The sequence below is a fragment of the Neoarius graeffei genome, chromosome 8 (genome assembly GCF_027579695.1).
Source record: "Neoarius graeffei isolate fNeoGra1 chromosome 8, fNeoGra1.pri, whole genome shotgun sequence".
Lineage (NCBI taxonomy): Eukaryota > Metazoa > Chordata > Actinopteri > Siluriformes > Ariidae > Neoarius > Neoarius graeffei.
In genome coordinates, this window is record NC_083576.1 from 41,350,849 (window position 1) to 41,367,355 (window position 16,507).

Below are 16,507 nucleotides of genomic sequence, written 5' to 3' on the forward strand. Positions count from 1 at the left end.
ATGGGAATAACGGCGTTAGAAATAAACGGCGTTACTAACGGCGTTACTTTTTTTTAGTAACGAGTAATCTAACTAATTACTTTTTACATCATTATAACGCCGTTCCCGTTACTTACAATAAAATACTATGCGTTACTTTATTAAACCTGTTCTCATCTGGCACGCTGCTCGTTCAGCCTTTCTTTACTCTGCTTTAGTGTGGGGCGGGGAGACACGAGACAACGGCACAGTAAGCCAATCAGAGTAGATTTGTACAACATACGTAGGTAGGCCACGCCTACTGCACTACTGCGCGCTCTTTCAATCGGAAGACCCAGCGATGGCGAGCGGTCAGCCCAGCACTGCGCTTTCACACTGGAAATACAGCCAGGACTTTTCATTACTTGAAATAAAAGGCAAGAGTGTTTACGTGCAATACACATTATGTCGAGGAACAAAGCGTTTGTCCTCGTCAGTGGCCAGTAATTAGTAACAATTTTAATAACTACAGAAATATATTACATTTGATAGATGTCTTATCTCACATTGTCCCACAAAAATATTAATATAGTGTAGATAACATTACTAATTGGTTCTGTTAAGTGTCCATTTCAGTCATTAAACACATTTAACATTCACTTTTATTATGATTACACTAATTGAATTTGATTTTTTTTTTTGAGGGGAACAAAATGTAACGGAATAATTACTTTCTCTGGTAATTAGTTACTTTTATGACAAAGTAACTCCGTTACTAACTCAGTTACTTTTTGGGAAAAGTAACTAGTAACTATAACTAATTACTTTTTGAAAGTAACGTGCCCAACACTGGTAGTAGAACCATTGAGAGTAGAGCAGACGAGGAAGAAGTGGTTGAACTTGAACATGAACGGAGATGGGGAAGTGTAAGTTTAGTAACAAGTGGCTTGAGGAGCCAAAATACAAAAGTTGGCTAACAACAGCAACTTCAGAATATGAAGCGAGATGTAAGGTATGTCGGAAAGACATCAAGTTAACAACAATGGGCTGTAAAGCCCTTGACGCTCACTTGAAAGGGGAAAAGCATATGCGCTATGCTGCTAGTCGGGCAACAACAGTCCCCAGAGGCAGTTCGATCAGTAGTCAAACTTCCTTGCTTCCTCACTGTTTGTTCATGGCAGTACCCTACTATTAAAATATTGAGAAAGCAGTTAATGTTCTGTTTTGTTAACTGAAGATCAATTTGTTTCCTCACTGTTTGTTTACAGCAGTGCCCTACTATTAAAATATCGAGAAGGCAGCTAATGTTCTGTTTTGTAAACTGAAGATGCACATTTTTTATAAAAAAAAATGCTTTGAACTTAACCTAGAGTGTGCTTTTTTTTTTTTTTTTTACTGTACGTATTTGTTCCGCGGTAGTGGTCTTATTTTTTATACTCAGTGGTCTTAAAATGGTCTTAAAAAGTATTATTTTTGCTGGTCAGAAATGTGCAGAGACCCTGGTAGAGCATCTTTGTCTTTGAGATCAAGGTGGTACTGCCTCCCACTGACAGTTGTAGGTGCACTAAGGAATGCAACGATGCATTGTAATGGCATCCAACAAATATCTTCTCTTGATGGCCAGTGGAAGGATGGAGCGGGATAGTTTGGGTGCATGAAACATCTGGATGTCTGATTCTGCTTCACTCTTGTCACGAATCATACCAATCCAACATTTTTCATCATACATGCATCCAACATAGCCTCCATCCAACATAGCCTCCAATATGGCACTGGTCTAATGTGACGGACACTGCTGATGCAGCATGAGTGTAATCAGGAAACAGTAGCATCTCAGCTCCTTCAGTGAATATTTGAACAGTCAGCTGACTGTCTTCCCCAGACACCCAACTTACTTTGAGTCTGCCATTCTCTGTAGGGATGCAACAGTGGTATTCTCAAGTACCAGGTACTCTTTTGGCCTTGGAGAATCGCATCCTCTGTTCAGCAACGTGAGATATGACGTCTTCATTTGATATGAACAAAAAGTGAACATTTTTTATATGTCCTACGCCCCACTCGTATAAATCTGCTGGTGTCAGAATGTGTCCTGAAGTTGCTGCTTGGAGACTGGCTTTTGCTGCTTCTCTTTTAATAGTGCCACCCACGCCATCGCAGACATTCTTGCCATGGGATGTAGCAAAAAAATGCCATTCAGCTTCAAATCCAAAATCATGCTGATGTCACACAAGATTCACAAAGTTTTTGAAATTTTTATACTGAGATGAAGCTCCATCTGAGAAGTAAAAGATTTTGCTGAGTTGGGGTGCTGTCTTTTGCAGGTAGCTCAGGACATCCTTCTGGAATCTGTGAACAGTTATTGTCATGTTGCAGACAATCACTTATGACACAAATGCTCTCATGTTGCAGTTCACCAAGCTGCTTGGTTATTATTTGCTGAAATTCACTGAGCCTGGGGTGGATAATTGTTTTAGTATAAATACGCAGCTGATTATTTAAAAAAATTTTTAAATTTCAAACCTCAAAAGCTGCATGCAAATGTAATGCATGCAGGCTTGTGGCATTTGCATAGACTTTGTCACTTATCTGTGCCGACTTGCATAAACTTGCATAAAGTACTTTGTTTTGAAATAGATAAATTACAATTCCACCTTACATTTGAATAGTTTTAGACCAAACTTTGTAGCATCTTTAGTGCTTTTAGGAATAGCATTTTCTTTCATAATTTGTAATTTTTTCTCACTTAGTCACAAAGCAATTGGCAGCCATTTTGCAGAGTCACTTGAGGTGATTGTTGAGAAATGGTCTGAATTTCTTGAACAATCAGCGCATGATTTTTTTTTTTAAAATAATCACCTGCGTATTTAGGCTAATGTGCAATAATCCATGATATAATAACCACCCACTCGTATGTCAATGCAAATCAAGAATAACACATGAACTAAAACTCAGACACCTGCCCATCCAGATTGATGAATGGATTCTGTCCACAGTACATGCTGAAACATCAATATCCATAGGGCATGGAGTTCATGTTCATTCATGTCAAATGACTTGACACTAACACCATCCATTTAATAATGGCAAGATATCACTGCTTACCCCACTTAATTATTCTATGATCTACATCAGTTTTACTCCATAGCATTTTGCCCCCAAACCATTCATATCCAGCCCCTCCTCTGACCCTTTTTGCACTTTACCTTGGGTACCCCGTGCATGGCAGGATGAGTGCACTACATTCTCTGCCACTGGTATTTTTATTTTATTATATTTCTTTTTAGAGGAGTGACTGGTTGGGGGTACAAAAGCAGAACTTTATTTTACTCGTACAAATATTCTTCAAAATATGTAGAATACTATATTTAGAATATTTTCTGGCTGGGAAAACCTGTTTGGAAAACTGTGGTCTAGGCCAAACAACTGTGTTTACATGGTCCTCCTGTTGGTCTTTTTGTACACACTCCCCAGTACCCTTTTTCTCTGCCCCATCTTAGTCTGTTCAGGAAGGAATATATGGGTGAATCTGGTGAGTGCCCAGCGCAGCCAGATACTTTTACTGTGTGCCAGTGTCAGCTTGTCAACATGGAATGCTGGGGTGTTACCTTCCCTCCAAATATCTAGAGCAGAACGTTTGCTAGTTAAAAAGAAATTAATTATATAATGCAGAATACCTATAAAAGTTGTTTATTCATGCAATGCGCCTGAGAGTCTGGCAGTACCTGTCAGCATTAATTAAAAATTGGTTCCAAATTATATTTGCTTAATTTAACAGATGTTAGCAAGAAGGTTCTGGGTTTGAGCCCCGTGGCTGACGGAGGCCTTTCTATGTGGAGTTTGCATGTTCTCCCCTTGTCTGCGTGGGTTTCCTCCGGGTGCTCCAGTTTCCCCCACAGTTCAAAGACATGCAGTTAGGTTAAAGGGCATATCATGGGTAAATTCAGAGCAAGATCAATGTAATTCTCTTATTTTATATTAAACTTTGGTCAGATATCTGTAACATTTCTGCATTTTATGCTATTTTTTTACCTTGCGCAATACTAGAAAAATTCAGTTGAAATCAAGCCATTTGAGGCAAATTGGTCCACCTCTGAAAAAAATTGGCATTTGGATTTCCTGGGAAACATTGATTTTCGTGACGTCATCTGTGGGATGCCTCCCTCTGAATCCTACATCAGCACTGGTTTGTTTGAGAAAATGACCTGGTGGTTTTCTGCAAATTTCTTCGTTATCGCGTAATTATTAAAATGGTTAACAGATATATCGTAGGAGGGTGTAGCAACACCAATCTTGATGGGATTAGTACTCATCGTTTTCCAAAAGACCAGACAATGAGAGAGAAATGATTAGATTATCTCATCTCATTATCTCTAGCCGCTTTGTCCTGTTCTACAGGGTCGCGGGCAAGCTGGAGCCTAGATTAGATAAAATTGTATTGATCCCTTTGGGAGGGTTCCCTCAGGAAAATTAAGATTCCAGCAGCGTCATTACAAATAAACAGAGAAAAGAAATAGAGAAAAACTTCTAGATAAATTAAAATAAATTAAGTATTTACATATATAAATATAAAAAGAATAAGATATGGGGAAGAGAGGAAGGGGGAGGGGGGGAAAGGAAAGGGGGGGCAGCAGGAGAGATATTGCACTTTATATTGCACATTGTCCGGTATTGCTTATTGTTAGGCTAGGCTACTGCTCCTTCCCGTCCTCTGTCCTCCTGTTACCCCTCCTCCCCCCCAGAGAGGAGTTGTACAGTCTGATGGCATGAGGAACCAAGGAGTTTTTGAGTCTGTTCATCCTGCACTTGGGAAGGAGCATTCTGTCACTGAACAGGCTCCTCTGGTTGCTGATGACTCTGTGCAGAGGGTGACTGGCATCGTCCATGATGTTCAATAGTTTGTCCATAGACCTCTTCTCTGCCACCATCACCAGAGAGTCCAGCTTCATGCTGACCACAGAGCTGGCCTGCCTGATCAGTTTGTCCAGCCTGGATGTGTCCTTCTTGGATGTGCTGCCCCCCCAGCACACCACGGTGTAAAACAGGACACTGGCGACCATAGACTGGTAGAACATCCACAAGAGTTTCCTGCAGATGTTAAAGGACCGCAGCCTCCTAAGGAAATATAGCCTGCTCTGTCCCTTCCTGTATAAGTGATTGGTGTTGCAAGTCCAGTCCAGCTTGCTGTCCAGCCACAGCCTGAGGTACTTGTAGGAATCCACAGCCTCCACCTCGACTCCCTCGATCAGAACTGGTCGTGACCTTGGTCTGGACCTCCCAAAGTCAATGACCAGCTCCTTGGTCTTCAAGGTGTTGAGCTGCAGATGGTTCCTGTTGCAGGCTTTCGTCTAAACGGGGGAACAGGGGCACTGCGCCCTCTTACTCTCGGCGTGCGCCCCCTTACCGACTCCGTGAAAACATCCCAGCAACACTACGTGACAATGTGTCTGATCATCAAATACGTTATAATTGCTCCAAAAATATTCCAATCATAGTAGATACACCGCCAGACGGTGCAAAAACAATCCGAATTGGCGTTTTCCAGACTGAGGCGCCATGTTGTTTAGTTGTTTACTTGTCACAGCTGCTCTCGCGAGATTTGACATGGGTTACATACAAGGTCAGCTGACTTGTAGAGCGAGATTTCTCGAGACTGAATGACCTTTCACCCACCGGCGCGGGAGCTTTTGACAAGTAGTTCGCGAGTTGTTTTTGTTGACGCTTGGGCATTTAAAGCTGTCATCCCGCGGCACGAAGCGGAAGAAAGCCAAAGACTGTCCAGGGCAGAAGATGATTACTTCTTTCTTTTTCAATGTTGACAGACAATTTGTTACAATTTCTCTCTCAGATAGCCTCAGAATGTCCCATTGGAGCATTTTTTCAAAGGCTTTGCATGGCGGGGGGGACAACCGGCACCATCCCCCCCCCCACTTCGCTCCCTCGCCATGGTGAGCGCCTTCATACTAAATTTTTCTAGAAAAAACTCTGCTGTTGCACCACACAGCAAAGTCCCTCACCAGGCTCCTATACTCCTCCTCTCTGTTGTCACCGATACACCCAATGATGGCTGTGTCATCGGCAAACTTCTGAATGTGACACAGCTCCGAGTTATAGCAGAAGTCTGCGGTGTACAGGGTGAAGAGAAGATGGGCCAGCACCGTGCCCTGGGGTGCTCCGGTGCTGCTAATCACAGTGTCAGACGTGATGTCCTTCAGCCTGACGTACTGCGGCCTGTCAGTGAGGTAGCTGGAGATCCAGGTGACCAGGCAGGGGTCCACTCACATCCTGTTCAGTTTGTCCTGAAGCAAAAGGGGCTGGATGGTGTTGAAGGCACTCGAGAAGTCCAAGAAGAAGATCCTCACTCTGCCATTTCCCTTATCCAGACACGAGTGGGCTCGGTGTAGCAGGTAGAGGATGGCGTCTTCCACACCAACACCTGCCCGGTACGAAAACTGCAGACAGTCCTGGGCATGTTGTACCTGGGGTCTGAGGAGGCTGAGGAAGAGCCTCTCCAACATCTTCATCAGATGTGAAGTGAGTGCCACCAGTTGGAAGTTGTTCAGCTTGCTGGGCCGATTCTTTTTGGGAACTGGAACGATACGTGATGTCTTCCAGAGGGTGGGCACTCTCCCTAGCTGCAGGCTGAGGTTGAAGATGCGTTTGAGTGGTTCACCCAGTTCAGCAGCGCAGGTCTTCAGTAGTCGGGGACGCACCTGGTCTGGGCCTGCTGGTTTCCTGGGGTGAAGCTTCCTCAGTTGAGCTCTGACTTGGTCTGCAGTAATGCATGGAGGAGTCTGTGTTGAGGTGGGGGAGGAGGGGGCTGCTGTGATGACTGGGGGGGAGGTGTGTTGAGGGAAGAAGGAGAGATGGCTGCAGTGAGGGGGAGGGTGGGGGGGACGTAGGCTGGTTGAACCGGTTGAAGAAGTCATTCAACTCGTTCACCCTCTCCACTGTCCCCTCACCAACTCTGGTCTTTGTATTGTGGCCTGTGATGGTTTTCACACCTTCCCAGACCTCCCTCATGCTGTTCTCCTTCAGCTTCTGCTCCATCTTTCTCCTGTAGCTGTCCTTAGCTTCCCTCATGCAGCATTTCACCTCCTACTGTGCTGCTTTCATCGCTTCCCTATCCCTGCTCCTGAAGGCAGCCTTCTTCCTGTTGAGGACAGCTTTGACTTCCTGTGTTACCCATGGCTTATTATTAGGGTAACACTGTACAGTCTTAGCGGGGGAGACCACGTCTGCACAGAAGTTGAGATAATCCGTCAGACAGTGTATCAGCCCCTCTGTGTCCTCACAGTGTGGGCTAAGCAGCACATCCCAGTCCGTGATGTCCTAGCAGTCTCTGAGGGCGTCTTCCATTTCAGGAGACCACCTCTTGATGGAGCTAGTTGTTGCAGGCTGCCTTTGAACCAGGGGGGTGTCCTTCGGCTGTAGAAGAACCAGGTTGTGGTCAGACTTCCCTAGTGGGGGGAGGGGTGTGACTCTATGCATCCCTCACATTAGCATACAGCAAGTCAATTGTCCTGTTCTTTGTTGGACAATCCACAGCCTGGTAAAAAGCAGCCAGAGTAGAGTCCAAAGTAGCGTGATTAACATCCCCAGAAATTATAAATGCCTCGGGGTGCTGTGTCTGCAGCCTTGCTGTGACAGAGTGAATCCTCTCACATGCAGCAGCTGTGGCTGCCCTCGGAGGGATGTAAATACAGATGGTGATCACATGACTGAACTCCCTCGGCAGATAATATGGCCGCAGGCTAACGGCTAGCAGCTCCAAGTCCGGGCAACATAAAACTGTCTTTACGGAGATGTGTCCTGGGTTCCATCAGCGGTTGTTAACATAAATGATGAGTCCCCCACCTTTTGCTTTTCCCACATGGGTTAGTGTCTCTCTCGGCTCTCACAGCAGTGAATCCCCGCAGGTCCGCGTTAGCATCCGGTACAAGGTGTGTTAGCCATGTCTCCGTAAAGATAAATAAGCTGCTCTCCCGATAAATCCGCTGGTTGTTCAGTGCGGATAGCTCGTCAACTTTATTCAGCAGTGAGTTCACATTCCCGATGATAACGGAGGGAATGGATGGTTTGTAGCGCCGCTGGTTGTCCACTAGCCTAGCCTTTAGCTTAGCTCCAGCTTTGCAGCCCCTGGGTTTCCTCCTCAACTCGGCCGGGATGGGGTGTCGTATCCTGGCTCGTCCCATTGTTTTCAGGGCCAGCAGCTCCTCTCTCGAATAAGTGAGAAAAGTGGCTCCTGGTTGCGTGCTAAAGTTAAAAATATCCATGTGATATAAGTAAAACACACTTTGTCTTCGTAAGAGGAGCAAAAACGTAAAAAAGGTGGAAAAAAAGGTTTAAAGAGCTAAAAACTACAGAGCTACTGGAGAGGTAGCCGTCTCACACAGCGCCCATGTGTAGAATGGGAGCGCTTCGTGCACTGAAACTGCGCAAGCTCGTGCAGCCTGCTCGCACTTCCGCAGATAACATCACGATTCTGGCTTCAGACTCCCTTGGGATTTTTCCAGATGCGTTTTATTTTTTTTCTGCTGTAGATAGATGGCCTTGTGCAAAATTACCCTTCTGGATGAGCGTGTAAAGGGACATACTTTCATATAAAAACAAAAAAACAAAATTGGTCCAGAATGTGGCCTTGGGCTGAAGTGCCCTTGAGCAAGGCACCGAACACCCAACTGCTCCCTGGGCGCTGTAGCATAGCTGCCCACTGCTCTAGGTATGTGTGTGCGTGCGCATGTGTGTGCACTGCTTCAGATGGGTTAAATGCAGAGGATGAATTTCACAGAGGTGAACAAAGTACTCAACTTCATTACTGAAGTCAAAGTACAGATCCCGCTGGTCAAATGTTACTCCGATACAAATGAAAGTTGTACAGTCAAATTTGTACTTAAGTTAAAATACTGAAGTACTTGCTTTTAAAAATACTTAAGTATTAAAAGTACATTTTCTGTCAATGCATTGCTGTATTATTGCCACAACGCTTACAAAACCTAATGCCTCTGAAGCAACCTACTGGATTCACAAAAATGAACGCATGCTCTGCTGTCATGGTGGTTTAATGTTAAGCTAGCTAGTCAGTGAAGCGCCACCTGACATGCTAGCAAACTCTTTTCAAAATCATATCGGGTAGCTAATGCTCATGTTAGCGTAACTCTGTTTTTACATGCTAACTAACAGTGTCCAAGTTAACTAGCGATGTGTTAATGTTAGCTGTGGACAAGGCAATGGCAATTTGGCGGGCAAATCCATAGAAAGTCATGTGACTAACCAGACTGCATAGCTATTGCAACATTATCACTAGCTCTAAAAGCACAGACAATTTCATTTGCAAGCTTTCTCTTGGAATAAAACGTTTACATACCTCAATATGTTTCCGCAGGTCGGACGTCAAGTTTTTGTAGGCCGTGATGTGGTTTATTTGAGGCAAACAAGGCAAACATTTAAAATGAAACAGATCTTTAATCCTTTCAGAAAACTGAAACATGGGTTCTAGCTATAGCCATGAGTGCATGCGTTCCCCAGAAGAACCGCCTCCTTCCATTCTGCCATCAATTGATCGTGTTTAAATAATGTTGCAGAGAAATAATTGATTTTATACAGTCTGTGGACATGACATGACCTGAGTGATTACTGACAGACTGTCTCAGTGTCACCTGCGAAAAAAAACAATCACGTTTTAGAAAGGAAAAGAAAAAAAATCCACCTTCGAAGCCATTTCATAGTAACGAGGACCTTGACAGAAATGTAGTGGAGTAAAACGTCCAATATTTGTCTTTCAAATGTAGTAAAGTTAAAGTCACAAGTTTCCAAAAAAAAAAATACTCAAGTAAAATACAGATACTCAAGTAAATGTACTTCGTTACTGTCCACCTCTGGAATTTCACTATGCTTGAGTGTGCATGTGACAAATAAAGGCTTCTACCACTGCTGTGTGCAAAACAATATACTTCCAAAAATGCTCATAACCAAAAAAACAAACACAAAACTAGAATAAATTGGGGGGGAGAAACAAAAGGTGATGAAGCTGGATATAGAAATGGCAATGTTCCTTCTGGGCAGTCTGTATAAACTACTGAACTGTTTGAGTGCCTTTTACATAATGCAACATGTAGCAGGGCCAGATTTAACTGGTCTTGATTGGGGGTGCAGTCAAAATGGGTGCTTCTTTTACAGTCATGTTTACTAATAAATATAATAATAATAATAATAATACTTGTCCTATAAAGTAGAACTGCAGACTCCCTGCCATATGCTATGTTTAAATTTACTTTTCATTTTTATGCAGCCATCCATGAGGGTAGTGTTATCTACTATTTCTGTAGCACAATACTATGCTATAGACATGCAAATGTATTATTTTAGTAATCATAAACTAGAGTGTCGAATTCAAATTTCGCTCAGGACAGATGAGCATTGTTGTAAAACACGGAGGGGCAGTAATTTAAGGATGTTAATTTTTATGTATTTAACATTATTCTATCAATTAACACCAATAACTAGCTTTGAAATTAGACTAGGACATTTCTAGTGAGTGAAATATTGAAAACTACAAACGTTCATAAAATGTTTTTATTTCGGTGAATGTCTTTTTTAATTTAGTGTTTGTTAATTGTTAAGTTGTAGTGTAAATGTGATGCAAGTGTGTACTCTGATAGTAAGTATACATATTGCATGTTATATTTAAAGTGTAAATATGAAATCATTTGTTTGGGCGTCCACCAGTAACCATTAAATCATGTAAAAAGAGATTTATTTGACACAGATGTATGTATGATTAATCTGTGTCAACTTAAAACTTGCATTCTTTCAGTTGCCAGGAAGTGATATTGCCAGTGGTAGTGATGTACTATCCGACATCATACCCAGTATACCAAGTTCACCTTGCCTTCTTTCAAAACGAAAGACCAAACCTCATAGGAACCTGGATGAATTGCCCTGGAGTGCCATGACCAATGATGAACAGGTATGTTTGACAGCAAGTTGAGATTTATTTGGTTATATTTAGTCACTTTCCAAAATTGTCTTAAATGAGTCTTTAAGTGTAATACTAAACTGTAAGTGTATTATAAGTCTCAGTAGGGCAACAACTAACTCAGAAATATTTCTAAAACTGATAGGTGTCTCTGGAGTGAACCGACAGAAAAGTGTTCACCCTGTCCTCAGAAGATTGTGAGTTTGAATCCTCACAATTCCACAGACATCAGTGGCTGGGAGTCCAGAGAGCAAAATTGGCCATGCTCTCTGGGTGGTAGAAATGGTGTTACTCTTTCCACTGTCAATCACAGTAACAGTAGCCAACCATGTGTTTCTATGTGCTTATATAAGTGGAAGAGGGCAGGTAGCATTTTCTACCAAGTGCGTCAAGCTGCTCTCTGAAAAAATGCAGTGGCTCACTTCATGTGTCTTGGAGGAAGCACTTGTTAGTCTTCAACCTCTCCAGCTGGTAGTGGAGAGGTTGATGGGGGACAACTAGCTGGTGTGTGGTAATTAGCAGGTGACCAAAAAGGAAAGAAAATTTGTTCTTGAGTTTGAGTCAAATATCAAATTTGACACCATTTATTACATGGCATTGTTGTACCTGTAGATTTTCTGCCACAGTAAAATAACTATAGAAAATCACAGAACAACTTTGTGTTTGAACTTAAAAGTAATGCTGATCTGTTGGGGCTTTTAAATAGAATTTTTAAAAAGATGGTTATTACATTACATGGCATTTAGCAGACGCTCTTATCCAGAGCGATGTACAACGAGCAATGATGAAAATATTATTCTATAGGATAAGCACACTAGTGTTGTGGTTAAGACCACCTAAACTGAGACCAAGTCATGACCAAGACCAGAGTGTATCGAGACCAAGACAAGACCAAGATTTTGAAGAGTTGAGAAAAAGTCAAGACCAAGGCAGGGTGAGGTCAAGACCAGGACCAGACCAGTGTATGTGTGTGTGAAGGGGGGCGGGGAGGGGTGACAGCCATGAACATTAATGAAAATTTCAATTTTGTAATGAGTCACGTTATTGGTTGCATTTGAAGCAGGGCATTTTACATCCAATCACAGTAACAATATTAACAAATAAATCCAACAATGCACAGGAAATTTAGTGATCTCTCCACAGTTGTGGTCTTGACCAGTCTTGAAATAAAATCCCAAGTCTCTGTCTGATATTGAGCCAAGACCAAGTAAAAATGTGGTCAACTCTGAGATGAGACCAAGACCTTCAAAAAGTGGTCTTGAGACCGGTCTCAAGTACTACAACACAAATGCATACTGATTGGCATGTGACAGCAGTAGTCTGAGAAAATAACTCTAGCATTAGGGTATGTGGGCGGCACGGTGGTGTAGTGGTTAGCGCTGTCGCCTCACAGCAAGAAGATCCGGGTTCGAGCCCCGTGGCCGGTGAGGGCCTTTCTGTGCGGAGTTTGCATGTTCTCCCCGTGTCCGCGTGGGTTTCCTCCGGGTGCTCTGGTTTCCCCCACAGTCCAAAGACATGCAGGTTAGGTTAACTGGTGACTCTAAATTGACCGTAGGTGTGAGTGTGAATGGTTGTCTGTGTCAGCCCTGTGATGACCTGGCGACTTGTCCAGGGTGTACCCCGCCTTTCGCCCGTAGTCAGCTGGGATAGGCTCCAGCTTGCCTGCGACCCTGTAGAACAGGATAAAGCGGCTAGAGATAATGAGATGAGATTAGGGTATGTTGGAGCTACCAGTTGCAAATTTTTATTATCATTAAAATTACCTCTGTTTTAACAAACTAACATTTTTGGGAATACAGTATTTTTCTTGCAGAAATTAGGTATATACTAACTTTCATGGTCCTTTTATATCTCCTGGGTAATTCAGGAATACCTATACTTTTGTAATGATGTATGCTATTTCATACTTGTGTTAAAAATTTAAGAACTGGAAGCAGTTTGCCGAATAGCCACATAGACACAAAAATGACAAATTTGTATGTAATCTGTAGACTATGCCTTCAAATAGTTCTCCATTCTCAGTGATTACTTTGGATCTCTGCCTTAAACATCTGATACAGTTTGCTGGGTAATGCTGAAAGTGATAGCAGCTCATAATAATGAGAGATTTCTTCTTAACAATCCTTTCAATCTAGGTAATGTTTTTTTCCATCCCATGATGTCTGTCTGTAACATGGCACACAGCTCCTCACTAGTGTATGCCATTGTAATGCTGACTTGATGGTAGAAAGAGCAAATTTTATTTATATATATATATATATATATATATATATATATATATATATATATATATAAAATGTGTGTGTATGTGTGAGAGTATCATTAGCGAGATTTGATTGATTGCCACAGAGTTTTTACTCTTTCTGTCCCACAAAATGTTTGTCACAGACATTCAATCCCTTTTACCTACTATAGAATCATCTCCCTCCCTAGATTGTGTTATCAGATCACTGTAGCCTGGATAAAGTATTTCACTTCTCCAAAGAAGTGGTTAAATTTCCCAGTTATTTTAATTATACAGTGCTCAGCGTAAATGAGTACACCCCCTTTGAAAAGTAACATTTTAAACAATATCTCAATGAACACAAACAATTTCCAAAATGTTGACAAGACAAAGTTTAATATAACATCTGTCTAACTTATAACGGGAAAGTAAGGTTAATAAAATAAACTTGGATTACACAGTTTTCAGTTTTACTCAAATTAGGGTGGTGCAAAAATGAGTACACCCCACAACAAAAACTACTACACCTAGTACTTTGTATGGCCTCCATGATTTTTAATGACAGCACCAAGTCTTCTAGGCATGGAATAAACAAGTTGGCGACATTTTGCAACATCAATCTTTTTCCATTCTTCAACAATGACCTCTTTTAGTGACTGGATGGAGAGTGATGCTCAACTTGTCTCTTCAGATTTCCCCATAGGTGTTGGATTGGGTTCAGATCAGGAGACAGACTTGGCCACTGAATCACTTTCACCCTGTTCTTCTTCAGAAATCCAACAGTGGCCTTAGATGTGTGTTTAGTCATGTTGGAAAAGTGCACGACAACCAAGGGCATGGAGTGATGATAGCATCTTCTCTTTCGGTATAGAGCAATACATCTGTGAATTCATGATGCCATCAATGAAATGCAGCTCCCCGACACCAGCAGCACTCATGCAGCCCCGCATAAGGACACTGCCACCACCATGTTTCACTGTAGGCACCATGCATTTTTCTTTGTATTCCTCACCTTTGTGACGCCATACAGTTTTGAAGCCATCAGTTCCAAAAACATTTATCTTGGTCTCATCACTCCAGAGTATAGAGTCCCAGTAGTCTTCATCTTTGTCAGCATGGGCCCTGGCAAACTCTAGGCGGGCTTTTTTGTGCCTGGGCTTTAGGAGAGCTTCTTTCGTGGACGGCATCCATGCTTGCCATTCCTCTGCAGTGTACGCCGTATTGTGTCACGGGAAATAGTCAACCCCGTTTGGCTTTCTTCTACTTTAGATAACTGCAGTGAACTTGCATGCTGATTTTCTTCAACCCTTCTCATCAGAAGACGCTCCTCTCGAGGTGTTAACTTCCGTGGACGACCTGGACATCTCTGTGAGATGGTTGCGGTTCCATCTTTCGTAAATTTTTGTAACACTTTTGCTACAGTATTCTGGCTGATGATCTTGTAGCCTTCGCCTTTGTGGTGTAAAGAAATTTATTTTCTTTGGGGAATTCTGAAGAGACAAGTTGAGCATCACTCTCCATCCAGTCACTAAAAAAGGTCATTGTTGAAGAATGGAAAAAGATTGATGTTGCAAAATGTCGCCAACTTGTTCATTCTATGCCTAGAAGACTTGGTGCTGTCATTAAAAATCATGGAGGCCATACAAAGTACTAGATGTAGTAGTTTTTGTTGTGAAGTGTACTCATTTTTGCACCACCCTAATTTGAGTAAAACTGAAAAATGTGTAATCTAAGTTATATTATTAACCTTATGTTCCCATTATAAGTTAAACAGATGTTATAAATGTTGTCTTGTCAACATTTTGGAAATTGTTTGTGTTCATTGAGATATTGTTTAAAATGTTACTTTTCAAAGGGGGTGTACTCATTTACGCTGAGCACTGTAAACCTGCTTCTAAAAAGGAGTTTTATACATTCTCCAGCCCAAGCTATCAACTAAACACTGACCAAATGATTTCCTAGATCCTAAACGAGCTAAAATCATATGCTTGTGTCCGGTGTAAATGGACAAAGAATGCCAATTTTGAAGTCATTTGAATTAAAGGCTACTGAGGTGTGTGTGTGTGTTTCATCCCTTGCTGATTTTGTAAGTTTGTCCACTGACAAAGAAATGAACATTCTATAATTTTAATGGTAGGTTTATTTTAACTGTGAGAGACAAAACATCAAAAAGAAAATCCAGAAAATAACTTCATATAAAAGATATATAAACTGATTTGCATTTCTTTGAGTGAAATAAGCATTTGAACCCTCTAGCAAACAAGACTTAGTATTTGGTGCCAAAACCCTTGTTGGCAAGTACAGCGGTCAGACGTTTCTTGTAGTTGATGACCAGGTTTGCGCACATGTCAGGAGGAATTTTGGTCCACTCCTCTTTGCAGATCATTTCTAGATCATGAAGGTTTTGAGGCTGTCACTTTGCAACTCGGAGCTTCAGCTCCCTCCATAGGTTTTCTATGGGATTAAGGTCCGGAGACTGGCTAGGCCACTCCATGACCTTAATGTGCTTCTTCTTGAGCCACTCCTTTGTTGCCTTGGCTGTATGTTTTGGGTCATTGTCATGCTGGAAGACCCATCCACGACCCATTTTCAGTGTCCTGGCAGAGGGAAGGAGGTTGTCACTCAGGATTTTACGGTACATGGCCGCGTCCATTCTAGCGTTGATGCGGTGAAGTAGTCCTGTGCCCTTAGCAGAGAAACACCCCCAAAGCATAATGTTTCCACCTCCGTGCTTGACAGTGGGGATGGTGTTCTTCGGGTCATAGTCAGCATTTTCTTCCTCCAAATACGGCGAGTTGAGTTAATGCCAAAGAGCTCGATTTTGGTCTCATCTGACCACAGCACCTTCTCCCAGTCACTCTCAGAATCATTCATTGGCAAGCTTCAGACGGGCCTGCACATGTGCCTTCTTGAGCAGGGGGGACCTTGCAGGCACTGCAGGATTTTAATCCATTACGGCGTAATGTTACCAATGGTTTTCTTGGTGACTGTGGTCCCAGCTGCCTTAAAATCATTAACAAGCTCCTCCCATGCAGTTCTAGGCTGATCTCTCACCTTTCTCGTGATCATTGATACCCCACGAGGTGAGATCTTGCGTGGGGCCCCAGGCCAAGGTCGATTGATGGTCCTTTTGTATTTCTTCCATTTTCAAACTCTCTTGCACCAACAGTTGTCTCCTTCTCACCCAGCTTCTTGCTTATGGTTTTGTAGCCCAGTCCAGCCTTGTGCAGCTCTACAATCTTGTCCCTGACATCCTTAGACAGCTCTTTGGTCTTGCCCATGTTGGAGAGGTTGGAGTCTGATTGATTCTGTGGACAGGTGTCTTTTATACAGGTGTCAATTTAAGACAG

The 16,507-nt window shown here is 42.4% G+C and overlaps 1 protein-coding gene across 2 annotated transcripts in view; it reads left to right on the top strand.

Annotated features, from left to right (window-relative positions):
- fam199x (family with sequence similarity 199, X-linked) overlaps positions 1 to 16,507 on the top strand; it is a 67,431-nt gene that overhangs the window by 35,034 nt on the left and 15,890 nt on the right. For both annotated transcript variants that reach the window (XM_060927638.1, XM_060927640.1), the window contains one exon: positions 10,772 to 10,924. In XM_060927638.1, the coding sequence (XP_060783621.1) occupies positions 10,772 to 10,924 (153 nt within the window). The remainder of the gene's footprint in view (positions 1 to 10,771; positions 10,925 to 16,507) is intronic.